Source organism: Prunus avium, chromosome 5 (assembly GCF_965620075.1).
Source record: "Prunus avium chromosome 5, drPruAviu1.hap1.1, whole genome shotgun sequence".
Classification (NCBI taxonomy): domain Eukaryota; kingdom Viridiplantae; phylum Streptophyta; class Magnoliopsida; order Rosales; family Rosaceae; genus Prunus; species Prunus avium.
The window spans coordinates 30,108,430-30,124,001 of NC_142288.1; the positions used below are offsets into that span (position 1 = coordinate 30,108,430).

The following is a 15,572-nucleotide window of genomic DNA, read 5'->3' on the forward strand; positions in this document are numbered from 1 at the left end:
CAACATCCATAAACTATGGCGTGACTAAATGGGTGCTACACCTACGCCAACTAAGAAAAGCCGTTCAAGGCTCCAAGTATCATTGCAAATATCAAATTTCCAAGAATTGTTACCGTTGTCTGCTGAACCAAACTAAGACTAGTTCTTCTAGTTTGTTGGTTTTGCGATACATCAAAAGCTCAGCGGGTCTTGGGTTCGACTAGCAACAGACTCGTCCTAGATTACCAGCAGAAACTAAGACGAAGTTATACTAATTTTAGGTTGTTTCAATTATCGCATCAAAATTTTCAACAATCATCACATAAGCAGTCCTTTCCATGCTTGATATAAACAGTTGCAGTGCTTTCCATTCACTCCATTTTCTCAGTAACCAGTGGCAGTAAATAAAAAGGTTTATAATAAAAATTGACGCAGAAGCAGACTTATCTATAGTCAATACAAGACCAATGTTATTGGTAAATCGCCTACATCAGAGAGAGAGAGAGAGAGAGAGAGAGCAAAAGAGAGAGAGTAGATTGGGCTGCTTGCTTGCTTGCCTTGCCTTCTAGTGTAAAATTGAAGTTGGGCTCAGGTAGAGCTCCGCCTGGGGCAGCCCGTAAAATCCCTTTGCCCACCCATTTTAACTAGCTTAAAATGCTTATTATTTTGCAACTTTGGTGCTGCATCTTATTTACGTATTTGTAAATTCTCAATCAATTTCAACCAAACGATTAAGAGAGAAAGACTGAGAGCTTGGGGTGCAAGTTCAAGTTGAATCCTTTTTTTAACCTAAAACTCAAAATGCAGTTTTCTTGTATTTATCACAATCAGAAGGAAACAATCGAGACTATGACATTGGGACTACGGAGGAAAAGGATACAGATGGCAGGGCAAATCCTGAGATCCAATATATAATAATGTAGGTAGCCATTACATCTTTGTTAGACTTTAGAAGTTCTATCTACGCTGTTCTTTTTGGTTGTATGAGGAGGCGGAGGAGGTGAAACATCCCTCTGTTGTTGTAATAAGGTAAGGTTACGTGTCTTTCCCATCATGCTACAAATACAAGTTACAACTAAAACTGTAAACAGCGATGCCATATAATAACACGAATTTGGCTTCGTTGACCCCCATAATAATAATGGTGGGCATGGGCTGCCTACACCAACTGATGCAAATCCCTCTCCTGACGAAGACTGCCGCTTCCTGCGAAATGCACAAATGGTTAGAGAGGCTTGTGTGTATGCAGAATGAGTTCAAGGCTAGATGTTAAATCAGGCAAGAAATGACAGAACCAGAAGCATGGAATGCACATGTATATAACAAACTGAACTAGGGAACGTCTCTTCTTTTAATTGAATGTATAATCATATCTAAGACCAAAAACCGGATCTTATAAAAAAGAACTGCACTGAGGCATACCCCAGTACGCCCTTTATTGAGTTCCACAAGGATGCAACACGACTAGTCCCCTGGCTTGAAGCACTGGTTCTATGCATGGCAAAGTTCGCATCTTGTGTCCCTGAAACAGGACAGCATGAATTTTTCTCAGTCATTGTTTAAACCTACTATTTTTTTCTTTTTCTAGTTAGATAGTGGTTCGTAAACGTAATAGACTCGAAAACTATACCGGTGCCTTTGGAAGCAACTGAATGGCCTTCTCTAGATGCCTTAAGTGAAGCCAGTTCTTCAACAAGGGCGCGTTCCTTATCACTGTCATTAAAATTACAACAAATTCAATGAAAAACAGAACACAAGGTATTGGGATATCAAGCTGGATGCCAAATTTAACTGAAAAGTTTAAACTAGAAGAAGGGATCATAACATGGTTTAAGGACTTCAACCTGATTATCTTTGGGATCAGAACATTGACAACAAAGTGATGATCTCCTCGAGTAGAAGGTTTGTTCATGTCTGGAACCCCCATGCGCCGCAACTTTACTGTTTCTCCAGGCTGAATTCCAGAAGGAATCTGAAGCTCTTTCAAGCCTTCAACAGTTTCAACCTGAAGATAATTAACAGTTTCCATGTCATACAGCTTGTACAAACTTTTCAAGTCACAGAGATACCACTTGGCTTCACCCTAAATACTACAAATCCCCAAGCTTATCAAACACCATATCAGGGAAGACAGTACACAAGCAACATATGTCGAAAATTGTATACTGTTGTGGGTCCCATGGGTATCATTGGTAAAGTGAAGCATATCAATTCAATCATCTTGTCCCATGATCTGTTACTCAGTAAATTAAACCTCAGTGATGTTCAGGAGGTACTACTATTGCAGGCTTCTACAGACAGGAGCTCAATTTGATAATGCAATGAAGGGTCAATTTTCTCCATTCCTGTACACCCTCACTAACACTAAGTGATAATGCTTGGATTACCTTTATAACAGTCCCTAAAATGGCCTCGGTATAATCAATATTTATCTTTGAGTACAGATGGAGTCCATCTCTATGAATTCCAGCCTTTCCGTCTATATGAAGCACTATGAAGACATCACCAACTGTACCCCTGCCATAATGCAGATAATAAAGAAAATTAGTGCAGGGCATGCCTTAATATCCAGTCACATAAAGCAAAAATATTGAACAAGTAAAAACAGATCCCAGAAATTCTAAAAGTATAACATAAAAGTGCATGCCATGGTTGTCATAGACAATCAAATGCAAAAGCCAATGTAAACTCCACGAGTAGATTTGTATTTTATTTGGAATTCGTTTCTATCGACAAGGTTGTATGTTTCAAACGTATTGAATTAACAACCACTTAGGACAGAAAGCAACAACTAGAAACCACTTCTTGACAACCAAATCATGATTACTACAACGACACCAGATTTCTTTCTTTTAATTCACTTTTCATCTTTAATAATCCCTTTCTAATTCTCCAATCCTCCAGCGCAAACATTAATCTAGCTCAGCTTTTAAGCAGCGTCCATCAGTAAGAAACAGACAAAGCTGATGTGCGACCTTTCTTAGCATTCAAAGATCCAAATGCAAAGAATATATGAGCAATATTTGATGTACACATAAATTTGAACTGTGTATACACCTTTTCTTATCAAAATTTCCCTCCCCTTGAATTTGCATTGTGGCTCCATCATTAACACCAGCTGGGATGGTCACACTCATAGTTCTTTTTGACTGTACTTGTCCCTTGCCACTGCATCTTTGGCAAGGATCAGTGATTATTCTACCATCACCGCCACACTTTGAGCAGGTTGATACCTATGAATCATAAAATATCATCTATAAAGCATATCTCTAAGACATATATAGAGATCTTGAGAGAATGGTAGGAAGAAGGCAGATTAATTAAGATATGTTTGACCAATTGCTTGGTAACTATCCTATATAGTATTGGCACATATCAACATACTGCATTGAAATTCCAATAATTTATAAATACACTCATATACACAGAACGACTGAGAGGTTTCCTTACAAGCTACCTATGGTGTCTGCAATATGAGGCTAAGAAGATTTATTCAAAATATGTAATGTAATTCCAACGATTTTTAATGTTCTAAACAGGTATTTTTACCTGTGATATCACGCCAAATGGTGTTCTCTGAGTTTTCATCACCCCTCCTCTTCCTCCACAACCAGTACATGATTTTATGCAATTATCAGATTTAGCACCTGTTCCACCACAATTATCACATGTCTCAACACAAGAAACCTCAATTTCCCTCTGTACTCCGAAAATGGATTCTTCAAAGGTCAGATACAGATCATACCTGCAATATGGAAGTTAAAGGGAGAGGCCTGGAAAACATAAATTTTGTGCTTTCAATAACACGCATGTGGATTCGGTGCTAAATTCAAAGACTATTATTAGAGCCACTATTTTCCCTAAGTCAATATTTGAAGTTTGAGTGTTATAAGTTGATATCAACAATATTTTTCGTCTTTAACCTGTTACTAGTTCTTATACAATATATCACATAAATACTAGTCTTGACATTGAGAGAGAGAGAGAGAGAGAGTAGCCTCTAGGTGGTTTTTACTTTGCAGGTTATGCATTTCATTTCTCAAATACATTATTTGCAATACGTAATATAAGTAAACTCAAATATTCTATACAAAATAGAATGGGACAGATCATTCAATAGTAACATTGCAGCTAGACAGTTACCTAATGTCTAGACCCTGGTTTCCCCTGTTCCTCAAATTGAAGGTAAAGCCTCCTGATTCACCCCTTCCTCCAAAAATCCCATCCGACCCTCCAAAGAATGTATCAAAAACGTCAAAAGGATCCACCTAATGATTTTTGATGATTCATCAGCACACAGTTAAAATGACCAGTTCTTTCACTAGAAAAGCAAATCCATTAAATTACTAAGTAAAATACCCAAAGGATATGTGTGTATGTGTATGCGCATGTCTGTGTTGCTGTAAAGACCGGGAAGATCTTACCCCTGTTGAACCCATGGTCGAAGGATCATATGCTCCCTGTAAACCTGCTTCACCAAAGCGATCATATAAAGACCTTTTCTCATCATCTGATAGGACCTACACAACTGCTTCATTAGCATATGAATGAAAAAGGAAGCACTGATACATCATGCAATATTCAGTAGGTTCATAGAACAACAGTCAAAGCAACTTTATTCAACATCAAACAATACATCACCAGACTTAGTGAAATTTATTCAATTAAAACATGAAGTGTGGGTTAAACGTTTGCATTTGAAGATAAGTGAATTTAAAATATCCATCTTTTACTCAAAATTGAAGAAAAAATACATAAATGGGAAAATGAAGAGACAAAATGACAATGCAGCATTTTGGGAGAAGAAAAACTAGAAACAGTAATACCTCATATGCAGAACTAATCTCTTTAAACTTGTCCTCAGCCCCAGCACCCTTGTTTAAGTCTGGATGATACTGTTCCAAGTTCCAACAATTGGGATATCAAATTTCAATGCCATGTAAAATGGATAGTTAAAAATCTTCAATTCTTTGCAAATAACATGAATTGCAAAAGAAACTGAAAACAAACAGAAAACGAATAAGAACAAGCTAACCTTGCGAGCGAGCTTTCGATAAGAGGACTTGATCTCCTGCAACGTGGCACTTCTAGGGACGTTGAGAGTCTTATAATAATCAGTTCCAGCGGCCTGGATGACCAAACGAGCACCCCTTGGAGGCTTCGTACGGAGGAAAGGAGCGTAATTGGGCTTGAAGATTGGGTCGCTATTTCTGGCAAAGAATGCAGAAGCTCTGGAGCTGAGGGTGGAGCAGCTCAAAGAATAGGGTGGATGTGGAACCGCAGAGTTGGGGATTGGCAGGACATTGGAGATGCAGGTGCTTTGGATGATGGGCATGCTTGGATTTTTAGATTTTCGGAATTGGACTGGTGGTACGGATGGTTAACGGAGATTAGAGGTTATGGGGGTTTGCAGAGGTTTTAGGGTGATTGGATATTATGCTGAAGAAGAAGCAGAAGGTAGTCAGAACGAACAAAACTAAAATACTGTCCTAAGCGGCAAATATATTTTCGGATACGACAAAAGATCTTGAGGCTAATATGAGAATATTACAAAATAGATAATGTCCTTTTTACCAAAGTAGAGTACAAAAGTAGTAAGGGCATAATGGACTTTTACTGTTTCAATTGTGATATGAATTTTCAACAGAGGTGACACATTTTTGGCTATTAGCAGATTAACCCAATTTTGATGGCTAAGATTGCATTGAACTATAGTAATTCAAATTATGCAGCAATAATAGCTCAGATGTTATCTTAACCATCAAAACTGAGTTAATCTGGCTAAAAAAGCATGCGCAAATATGTACCAAAAATGCATTTTCGTGTATCCCTCCTTCCTCCAATATCACTTGTATAAATAAATAAAAAGATCTTCACGCGTTTTTAGCGGAGCAAGAGAGCTCATTGAGTGCTGTGCTGCTTTGTTTGGTGATCAATTCAATATGTTGTATGAACACTACCCACGAGTGACAACTGATTGAGTGCATGAATAATTGGGACATGGGATTTATCCAAACAGCTTAATTACATAAAATCATTCAGTTGATTTCCAGCATATGAAATGAAGTACTGAATCATAGTAGGATCTTGTCAAGAGGAAGGAGCTAATAATACAGTCAATGCCACAGCAGGTCAAAGGTCTGTTCCTAAAACATGAGTCACACAAAAATTCCACCTAGGCTCAAAACACTCAGATAAAAAACAACTAAAGTGCTCTTGCTTCATCGACTGGAGGTTATAGAGAGGGCATCTTGTCTGCTAGTTTAAGCTCATCCATCAGCAGATGTGCCACTGATTTGTATCCCATCTCCTGACCTAGAATTTGAACCCAATTGAAGGAATTAAACACAAAATTATTATTATGCAGAAAACTAAGCATTGAATATGAGATTTAGAACAAACGGATATAACAAATCTGAATCAACAATTAATGGAGAACAAGACACATACATCTGTATATTGCTACCCCAGTTGGAGCCATATTTCGCTTGTTTAGGCAAATCGAACTAGTATATATAAAAAGAACATTAAGTCTTCATTCAGTCTCCATAGCATAAGCTCATAAAGTTGAATCAGTAAATATATACCTGTTACATATCCAGTAAGGGTTTACTCCTTTCTCTTCTATGCAATGTGGGCACATCCATTTCCTGTTTTCTCTCACTTCCTCCAATTCTGACAAAGAAATGCATTCAATACCTAAGAACTTTCCTCATATGGTGCAGGTAATTGCTTTTCTTATGTCTGTCTTTGTAAAACGACTTACCTTCACCGTACCTAACCTTGAGACAACCTCGACAAAGAACACCTCTGCTAGAATGACAAACTGAACAATCCGTTTTTCCTAAGCACATATAAGGTTTAAGAAATGTCACAACAGTTGAAGGTGTGTCAGACTCAGAACGTCAAAGTGATGATCACATTTTAGAGAACTAACCAATGCATGGCTGGTCCATATCAAGATTACCGCATCGCTTGCAATCTTCTTCACCGCACAACTTCTTTTGCCTGCACTTTTACATGCATCAGAATCTTAGACTAGTCACAATATAATTGAATAGTTTTAGTACAGTTAAGTTAAAAAGAACATTATTAATTCACAGGTTTTGATACTTATTTGATCTTTACCGCCTGGTAGTGTTATGCAATTGATTCAAATATGGCAACATTGTGAAGCAAACTAGTTAGTTACTCAGAGCACTCCACAAATCAGGAGAAAAAAAGAGGACAAAATCTATACATTTTAGTTCATTAAAAGCAGGCTAGGCAAACAGACTGTCGACACCAATAATCAATCAATAGAACCAATCGAAATCCAGATGAGTTATAACTTAAGTTTACTGTCCAAAATCTAACAATCAAACCAAAAGTAACAAGATGGCCATGTTCAACTAGCTATCTAATATCTTAGTATCAAACTTCATTCTATCTTGCTATACAACTCAAAGAAGACAAAAAATTGTAACCAAAAGGTTAAGGCATAAAACCTGCATAAATGGCAATGAATCCCGAAAACCGGGTGATAGACACTGCCACGGCCCTTGCTATTGCAACGCTGAGCCGCAGACTCGGAAGAAAGCTGGAGCTCCGATTTCCTTACATCCACCAAAGGCGCATTTGCAGGCCTCCTCTCTTCACTTTCTCCGCCAGCTAAACTCCCTTCACGAAAAACAATTTAGAACTTCCAAATGAAAGAAGTTGTAAGGATTTCTCAGCTACCAAACAGAGCAAAAGGATTGAATTGATTACCGGATTTGCCTCTTAACCTCTCAGATCGTCGAAATGAATCGTGCTTTGAGACAGTGGCAGTAGCAGTGGCAGTTATTTCCTTCAAGCGATTAGAGCGGCGCAAAGAGGTGAGCTCATAGACTTTCTTGCGGTAATTTCTGACATGGGTTTTGGGTGGTTTTGCAGATGAAGCTATGGATCGGAGCTCGGTGATGGTTTTGTGCAGTCCCAACGAAGTCAACCGAGCCTGTAAATTCACCATTTCCATTAGCCAAGTCAAGCTAACATTTTTCGTTTATCAAGCAAGAAAAGAATAAACAAGAGTGTTAGCGAAAGAGAAGAGAAGAGGACTTGTCACCTACCTGATTTTCCAATATTCGAGCATTTCTGACATTTTCGTAGTCACTCTTAGCTTGGCCCCTCCCCATTCTTGTTTTGCTTCGATTCAATTTCAAGGGGGCGAGCTTTTTATACGCTTACACGAGACGAGGAATTACGATACGTTTTTCCCTCTTGTTTTAATCATTTTGAATTTTAAATAGAGAAGCATAAATAATGCATCGACCATTTGATGAACGCCACCTTACTCCAAACCATTTGCTGACTTCAATTAAGGGGAATGAACGGGCAGTGTTAAATTTAAGGCCCCGTTTGGTTCACGGAATGGATTTGAGGGGAAATCAATTCCCATGTCATTTCCCAAGGAATGGGAATGACAGATTCCTTTCCCACGTTTGGTAATGTTGGGAAAGTAATCGGGAGATTTCACTTTGTTTCCTTTCCCGTGTTTGTTTTGAGTAGGAATGGAAAACAAAATTTGTATAATTTTCCAATTATACCCATATTAAATCAAATAAAAAAAGAATGCATTTAATGATACGTTGTAATTATAAATTGTTCATAGGGACAAAATAGTCATGAAAATTATGCATTGAATGTTGGCACATTTTCCCAAACTTTCCCATGAGGAGGGAAAGCAAAACCCAAGTTAAGAGGGGGGCATTACTTTCCCCCCTACTTTCCCATGTGCCAGGAATCCGTTTCCCATTCCCGGACTTACCAAACATGGGAAAGCAATTGAATTCCCATTCCTATGCCTCCTTTCCCATGAACCAAACGGCCCCTAAGGGTAATGCTAGGCTTACCACATTTTTCATACCACATTCATACCACCTCTCTAATAGAGGTGGAGCCCACCAATACAATGGGGCACACTTCTATTAGAGAGGTGGTATGAATGTGGTATGAAAAATATGGTAAGCCTAGCATTTTCCTAAATTTAAAGGGCAATTAAGGATCTGAACCATCGGTGAATGAACGCTTGGATCTATCTTACAAACTTTATTTGAATTTATGGTTAATGACATAAATGGTCCTCAAATTATTGCCCCAGTATCATTTTGGTCCACCAACTAAAATTTTCAATTCAAACGTCCTTCAACTCTTCATAATATACCAAAATGGTCCATCCGTTACAGAATCCGTGACTTCTGATCACACGATGGCCACGTGACTTGAGTTTTGAAGGGTATATGCGACTTTTTGAGAAGCTAACACAAAACTCCCATTTTCTTCTTCTTCCTCCTCCCTCAATCCCCATCCCCTGCAGACGATTGCCCCTCCGAGACTTCATCTTCGCCAACTTCTTCACCATTGGCCTCTCGATCTCCATCTTCTTCTTCCTCGTCGTCATCCTCTGTTACGGTGTTCCTAGTCCGCTTCCCGCAAACCCGTTTCGGCCGGAGATGTCTTATCTGGAAAGATGGTGGAGGGACTCCTCTGACCTCAAAAGGGAATCATTCACCAATTTGGTGAAGAATGGTCACCTGGAAATTGTTGGAGGTGGCTGGGTAATGAACGTTGAGGTAATAAATATTCATATTCATAGGGTTTCACCTAAAAAGACGATTTTGTCCCTCGATTTCACGGAATAATAAACAGACTTTGACGGATGGACCATTTTGGTATATTATGAAGAGTTGAAGGACGTTTGAATTGAAAATTTTAGTTGGTGGACCAAAATGATACTGGGGCAATAGTTTGGGGACCATTTAGGTCATTAACCCTTGTAATTATATATAGTTCTTTTATACAAGTGATATTGGATGATCAGGAATCAAATCTAGAACCTCCGCTGCATGAGGAAATATTCTTAACCATCTTACTATTATAATTTATATTCAAATACAGAGGGGATTTTCGACCAAAAAAATAAAATACAGAGGGGACAAGTTTCATAGAAAAGAATGAATCAATTGAAATTGAATTGAAAGAATGGAATTTGTACATGTACAAGTTGTTTTGTCTCTAAGATCTTCAACTACATTGTATGGTTTTGCAATCAGCCCTCGTTTTGGTGACAAGTTAACTCGAGAAGGAACGATGGCAGGAACAAAACAAGGCCACAAACACCTTAAGATGATGGTTCTATTCGACTTCCTCATTCCTAATCTGAGCTTTCTTTGGACCAAGAAAACTACTAATTCTCCCTGCCTACATCCGTTTGGTCCTCCAAAATTTGAAAAGAAGAAAAGAAACTCCAAAGCTATGAAATTCTACGTGCGTTTTGTTTCTTCTTCTGCCTGTTGGGGGTGCATTTGTCGAGAAACTAACTTCTCCAAAGCTTCCCTCATCCACCAATTTTGACATGCTTCTCTAGCTTCGGCAACAGTCATCTACAAAATATATACCATAAATTTTAGAACTACTGATACTATGAATGTGAGAAATCTACACACAATTGAACCAGAAAGTAAAGATGTCCAGAGACAGTTAAGCATGTATTGCAATTCCACATACCCATTCTCGTTTTCTGGCACTTTGCTCGGGCCAAAGGTCCAGTTGCTGCTGGACAAGCAAAGGGAACATGTACCCCTGACGAAATGTGCCATGGCTTTTGCTCTTATAACGCCACATACCCAATATACTCTGCAAGTACATAGAAACAATGGATGAGTAAATGGATGCAATTCACTGAAAATTAAGCTGGACTGGTTTAGGATTGGTTTTGCAGATACTCACTCCAAGTTGGCCAATCACACCGGCTTCCTCTAGCGTCTCTCTTTTAGCCGCTTCTTCGATAGACTCATCAATTTCCCAACCTCCCTATAATCAATCACATTGCAGTTGCGCAAACGTTTAGGATAATGAATAAAACAAAAATGGCAGGAGCACAGCCATAAGAAACAAATCCTGGGGTCAAAGGCAGTACCTTTGGGAACAACATTCCTTGACCATTCTGTGAACTAATCACAAGAACTTCTAATTCCTCAAGAGATGAAGATTGTTCAGTTTTCCTAAATCTGTATGGTATGCATCTGCAGAATTAACCCCAAACAATTAGATTACAAGATATAAAATCCCAACTTGAGAATCACAAAGTTCATTCATTTAACAGAGACCCACTTGAGAATTTCTTAATTCAAGAATCTTGTAAAAATTTTACCTTCATACTTTATGGAAGAAAAAAAAACGTACAAATGAAAAGAATCAAAACAAAGCTATGAAATTGGAGGAGGGAAACATACCCTACAACTTGGCGACAATCTTTATCATAGCGCTGCAAATGCCTTCCCGTCCGGGACACCAAGGAAACCACGTTCTCAAGTTGCATGGGAATGAAATTCCCACTATTTTTCTTGGAGAAAAGAGGAGAAGAGAAAATAAAAGCTGCAATATTTCTTGAGACAACGAGACCCATAGTCACTTGCCGGGCAAACTTTCGCTACGTGTAGAAGAAAGGGAAGAAATTGAATATTTCTTCTTCAAAGATTCAAAGATTCAAAGATTCAAAGATTCAAAGATTCAAAGATTCAAAGAAAGAGACCCACCAATTTAGGGGGATATCTCAGGAACCAAATTGGGCAAAGAAGGAAATGGAAATTCTAAAAATAGATTGGATTATGTGAGCGAGCACAGGGGGGGAGGCCTTTGATAGTTTCAGCTTGGGAGGAGCAAAAGCGTTTTTTTGTATTGAAACGCGAATTTGAGTGAGTGAATAAGAAACTGCTTCTTCAGACTCCTTTCCTTCAATTGATAAGCTTCTCGTTAAATATCTGTGATTATATATAGAGGAGGAGGAAAGGAAAGCCACAGCTGTTTGATTTAGAATGGCAACGGACGCGCATGTGGGAGCGAAGAAGCGCCGCTTGACAAAGACCTTCCTTTTCCCCTTCGTCTTTTTACACTCTTATCGTAAAGTCATAATCGCGTCTGCTTTTTATCCTACCTGCCCCATTTTTGTAGAATCGTCTTTGTTTTATCTGTTTTCCGTTTTTTGTTGCTTTAATTAACGAAATAAAAAGGTTAATATATATATAGTAAAAACACAACTAATAACTAAATGACATCAAAAAGGAAATAATATGGTTCTAACTTCTAACACACTACCTATATGACAAGAGATCAAATAACTTTACAAACGGTAATCTAAACTAGTCTTTAATTTATGAGGAGGGAGATTCAAACTTGAGTTTACCTGCCAAATGGATTAATCCACGCTTTCTTATATCATTATTAGATCAAATAACTTTACAAACAGTAATCTAAACTACTCTTTAATTTATAAGGAGGGAGATTCAAACTTGAGTTTACCTGCCAAATGAATTGAATTAATCCACGTTTGCTTATATTTTTATTTTTTATTACGCGTATCATATATAAGATATGAAAAATAGAAATAAGAATAATTGTAATAGAGTAAAAATGTTTGTTTACTATTACTGGTGTTGTGGAGAGTAGAGTGTTAAGTCAACGCGCTAAAGCGAGAGTAAGAAGAATTTTCAACTCCTTGAATATTGAGAAATAAATAATAAAATAATATGGCATGATTGGAAGAGATGAGAACGAAAAAAAGAGGACGTGTTGAGGAGAGAGAGGGTTGGGTTTGGTTTGGTTGGCTTATCTCGACGATGACGAAAGTGTAGCTGACGCGTTTTGGATAAGAAATAGTGGAGTAGAGACTAGAGTAGCAGCACTCGGTTTCTTTCAAACATAAATAAAAAAATGTGGGCTCTGACTCTGATTCATGAAAGTTGAAACCAGTAAGTTAGTAACCAGTAATTAGCCTAACACGGTTTCAATTCAAAGCTCCATACTTGCCTATTTACGACTGATACGACTAATATGATATGCCTAATTAGGAAAGTCGTCGTTTCTGTTCTGGCTTTGCGACGACATTTTCCACACTCTCACTTACACTACTGTGCTTCTATTGCTGCTGCTGCTTTCAAAGGTCCATACTTTTCTTTTAGATGCGTGTAAATATTGATCTTGTCTTCCTCCTTCAACCTGTTATTTTTAGTTTCAAGCTAATAATCTTTTTCTTTTTTTTTGTTGCAGAAATAATGCAACATGATGGATCTCTGACTCTTCTTTAGTCTGCTGCACAAGTTAGTAAATTACCCAGTACGTACGTACGTGCATTTTCAAGCACGTTGAAAAGGTGGGATATGTAATACAATTTTCGTTGTTGTGTGTTCCGTTACTAGGTTGAACTTTGAACACAACTGCGCTTAAGCTGCTACACCAACTGACCAACAATGTATATATATATATATATATCTGCCGCTGCGTACACACACACACCCCCAATAACAACAACCACAATGCAACGCAAGTTGCAACTCACTCACTCATCACCCGTTTAGTGATGAGTCAACCCATATATACAAGTAAACTGTCGCCATTCCATATCTAACACAAAAATTGTTAGATATTTACATGCAAGGGTCCACTTGTTAGTGATGCCATTTCTGTGGTGCTCATTACTTTTCTGTGGAGTCAATTTATGGGGTCGAGTCCAGCTAAGGGACCAGTACTCTCGGTTACTGATTAGATTCCCAATTCACTTTTTCCTTGGCCAAGTGAAACAAATCGTTTGAATGCACATGCTAGGGACCGTTGGGGATGAATCAAGCCCAGAAAAACCCCTTCTTTTTGCCACACAGTGCGAAACATATCATTTCATTGCATTTGCATCTTAGAAAGAAAGGTACGTAATATGACGAGAAACTTTAGTGGTTGAAGCGATAAGGTGGTTGTTATTCAAATCATTAGCAGCATTAATTACTAATACCAACCCATTAACAGTCCTAATCTGAGATTCCATGTATTACTTTAGTTGAGTTGACGAGGGAAAAGCTACAGTGACTTTTTAAAAATACAAGCGATAATCTAAATTATAAAAAAGATCATATTTTTTCACACACTACTAAAGTGTCATGAAATTCAAATGTCGACAAAAGCCTACAAGACTTCAAATATAATCAGGGAGCAAGTTGGGGACATAGCGGGATACAACTTTGCAAAAGGCAGTTACTTAGGATAGGATATGTCCGAACTTCCCTCCTGTCTTGGTCTTTGTATCTTTCAAAATCAGTAGCTTTGGCTTTGCATCCTTGTACCGTCATCTCTCATGTCTTGTTTGTTTAATATGTGATTATAATCCGACATGATTTGGTTCCACTTTATCAAAATCCTAATGTCTTTTCTTCCTTTTTAGTCTTTTGCTTTACTTTTGGAAAGTGATCGCAGTGAGTTGAGCCCACTAGCCCACAGTGAGTTGACAACCAAATCTTTTCTTTTTTCCTTTTTTTTCTTGGGTCAGGTAAGGAGAAACCAAATTATTTATGGGCTGTTTTCCCCATTATGTGTATGAGCCTAATGGACTAGAATGTTCAGCAAGAAGTCCAGCCCTAATTAGAGTGGGATCACCCCAACTTAGAGGTGTTAAACGGATTGGACCGGCCTGGTCCGGCATGGCACGAGTATGACCTGTTTAAGTAAGGCCCGGCACAACATGGCCCGTATTTTGGCCGTACCAGGACAAGATAATTGTGCCCAATGGGCAGGGCCGACCCATTTAAAGCCCATTTATTAAATTATATTTATTTTAGATAAAAATAATACATAACATTATTACGTTTATATCTTAAATTCAAGTCTATTTCTTTTCTCTAATACTATGTATTACACTTTAATGTTTTCTTTATATATAAAATAATAATTTTATTTTTCAAGTTTCAAATTTTAAAATCCAAACAATAATGTAGTCATTTTCTATTTAAATGTAATTTAAATAAAGTTATTGCCCACATTTTTCAACAAATAATAAATCTTGTGAATATTATACATAATTATAAAAAAAAATATTTAAATGAAGTTGTAAAAAAAATTACAAAAAAAAAAAAAAAAGCAATACATAAGTCAAATTTGGCATGGGCCCATATTGGCTTGTTTAGTGGCCCACACGAGCACGGTCCGAGTCTATATGGGCTTGGGCCGTGAACTCGGGACAGGATTGATAATTTTTATAGATGAACGAACCTAACACGGCTTATTTATTAAATGGGTCGACTCTAAATGGACCAAACCAGCCCAACACGGCTTGTTTGACACCTAACCCACCTGTGAATTGAGAACTTATACTCCATGATCCATCTAGATATTAAAATACCTTTTTTCCATGGGTGGTTTTGAATAGATTGAACGATAACATGGAAGCTGGCGAATGGGCATATATATACAATTCCTATTAAAGGATTCAAAATGACATTGGAGGAAATTAGGTGAGCCTTCAGTCATGTTTGTTTTGAGGCTGACCTAACACTCTTAACTTAACACCTTTGAAAAATATTCCTTCACGTCAAGAAAAAACACCTATTTGCTTACCTCATTCATTTTTCACCATCAATTGCAAATTTCTTCATCATCCTCGTCCATTATGATCTTTTTACTCAAAGATTACACCTCAGCTATAGGCTACATTTGTCCCCCAAAAAAAATATGATTGTATATATATTTTTAAAAAAAATACATGTGTTTACGTATCACTACCTTTACCAAAAACCGACACCATTTGTTGA

The 15,572-nt window shown here is 37.8% G+C and overlaps 3 protein-coding genes across 5 annotated transcripts; all 3 read right to left on the reverse strand.

Annotated features, from left to right (window-relative positions):
- Positions 1–854: 854 nt before the first annotated feature.
- Positions 855–5,446, reverse strand: LOC110745354 (Molecular chaperone Hsp40/DnaJ family protein). Its single transcript, XM_021945438.2, has 11 exons — positions 5,015–5,446; positions 4,806–4,874; positions 4,404–4,499; positions 4,123–4,247; positions 3,529–3,724; positions 3,037–3,212; positions 2,367–2,496; positions 1,824–1,984; positions 1,610–1,692; positions 1,402–1,501; positions 855–1,185 (listed from the first exon to the last, which is right to left on the reverse strand). The coding sequence occupies exons 1-11, from the start codon at positions 5,312–5,314 to the stop codon at positions 921–923; spliced, it is 1,701 nt and encodes a 566-aa protein (XP_021801130.1). The 5' UTR covers positions 5,315–5,446; the 3' UTR covers positions 855–920.
- A 506-nt stretch (positions 5,447–5,952) lies between these two features.
- LOC110746969 (uncharacterized) lies at positions 5,953–8,260 on the reverse strand. Of its 3 annotated transcripts, none has more exons than XM_021947200.2 (8): positions 8,070–8,260; positions 7,729–7,954; positions 7,467–7,629; positions 6,917–6,987; positions 6,746–6,823; positions 6,567–6,654; positions 6,430–6,485; positions 5,953–6,294 (listed from the first exon to the last, which is right to left on the reverse strand). In XM_021947200.2, exons 1-8 carry the CDS (start codon positions 8,133–8,135, stop codon positions 6,215–6,217), a joined length of 828 nt encoding a protein of 275 aa, XP_021802892.1. In that variant the 5' UTR covers positions 8,136–8,260; the 3' UTR covers positions 5,953–6,214. The 3 variants fall into 3 exon arrangements, with proteins under 3 accessions (XP_021802892.1, XP_021802885.1, XP_021802897.1); XM_021947193.2 differs by having other exon boundaries at positions 7,467–7,638; XM_021947205.2 differs by lacking the exon at positions 6,430–6,485 and having other exon boundaries at positions 7,467–7,638; positions 8,070–8,256.
- Positions 8,261–9,939: 1,679 nt separating this feature from the next.
- Positions 9,940–11,755, reverse strand: LOC110745241 (nudix hydrolase 18, mitochondrial). The gene is made up of 5 exons (XM_021945329.2): positions 11,235–11,755; positions 10,919–11,024; positions 10,729–10,812; positions 10,507–10,635; positions 9,940–10,382 (listed from the first exon to the last, which is right to left on the reverse strand). The coding sequence occupies exons 1-5, from the start codon at positions 11,405–11,407 to the stop codon at positions 10,263–10,265; spliced, it is 612 nt and encodes a 203-aa protein (XP_021801021.1). The 5' UTR covers positions 11,408–11,755; the 3' UTR covers positions 9,940–10,262.
- Between the last annotated feature and the right edge of the window lie 3,817 nt (positions 11,756–15,572).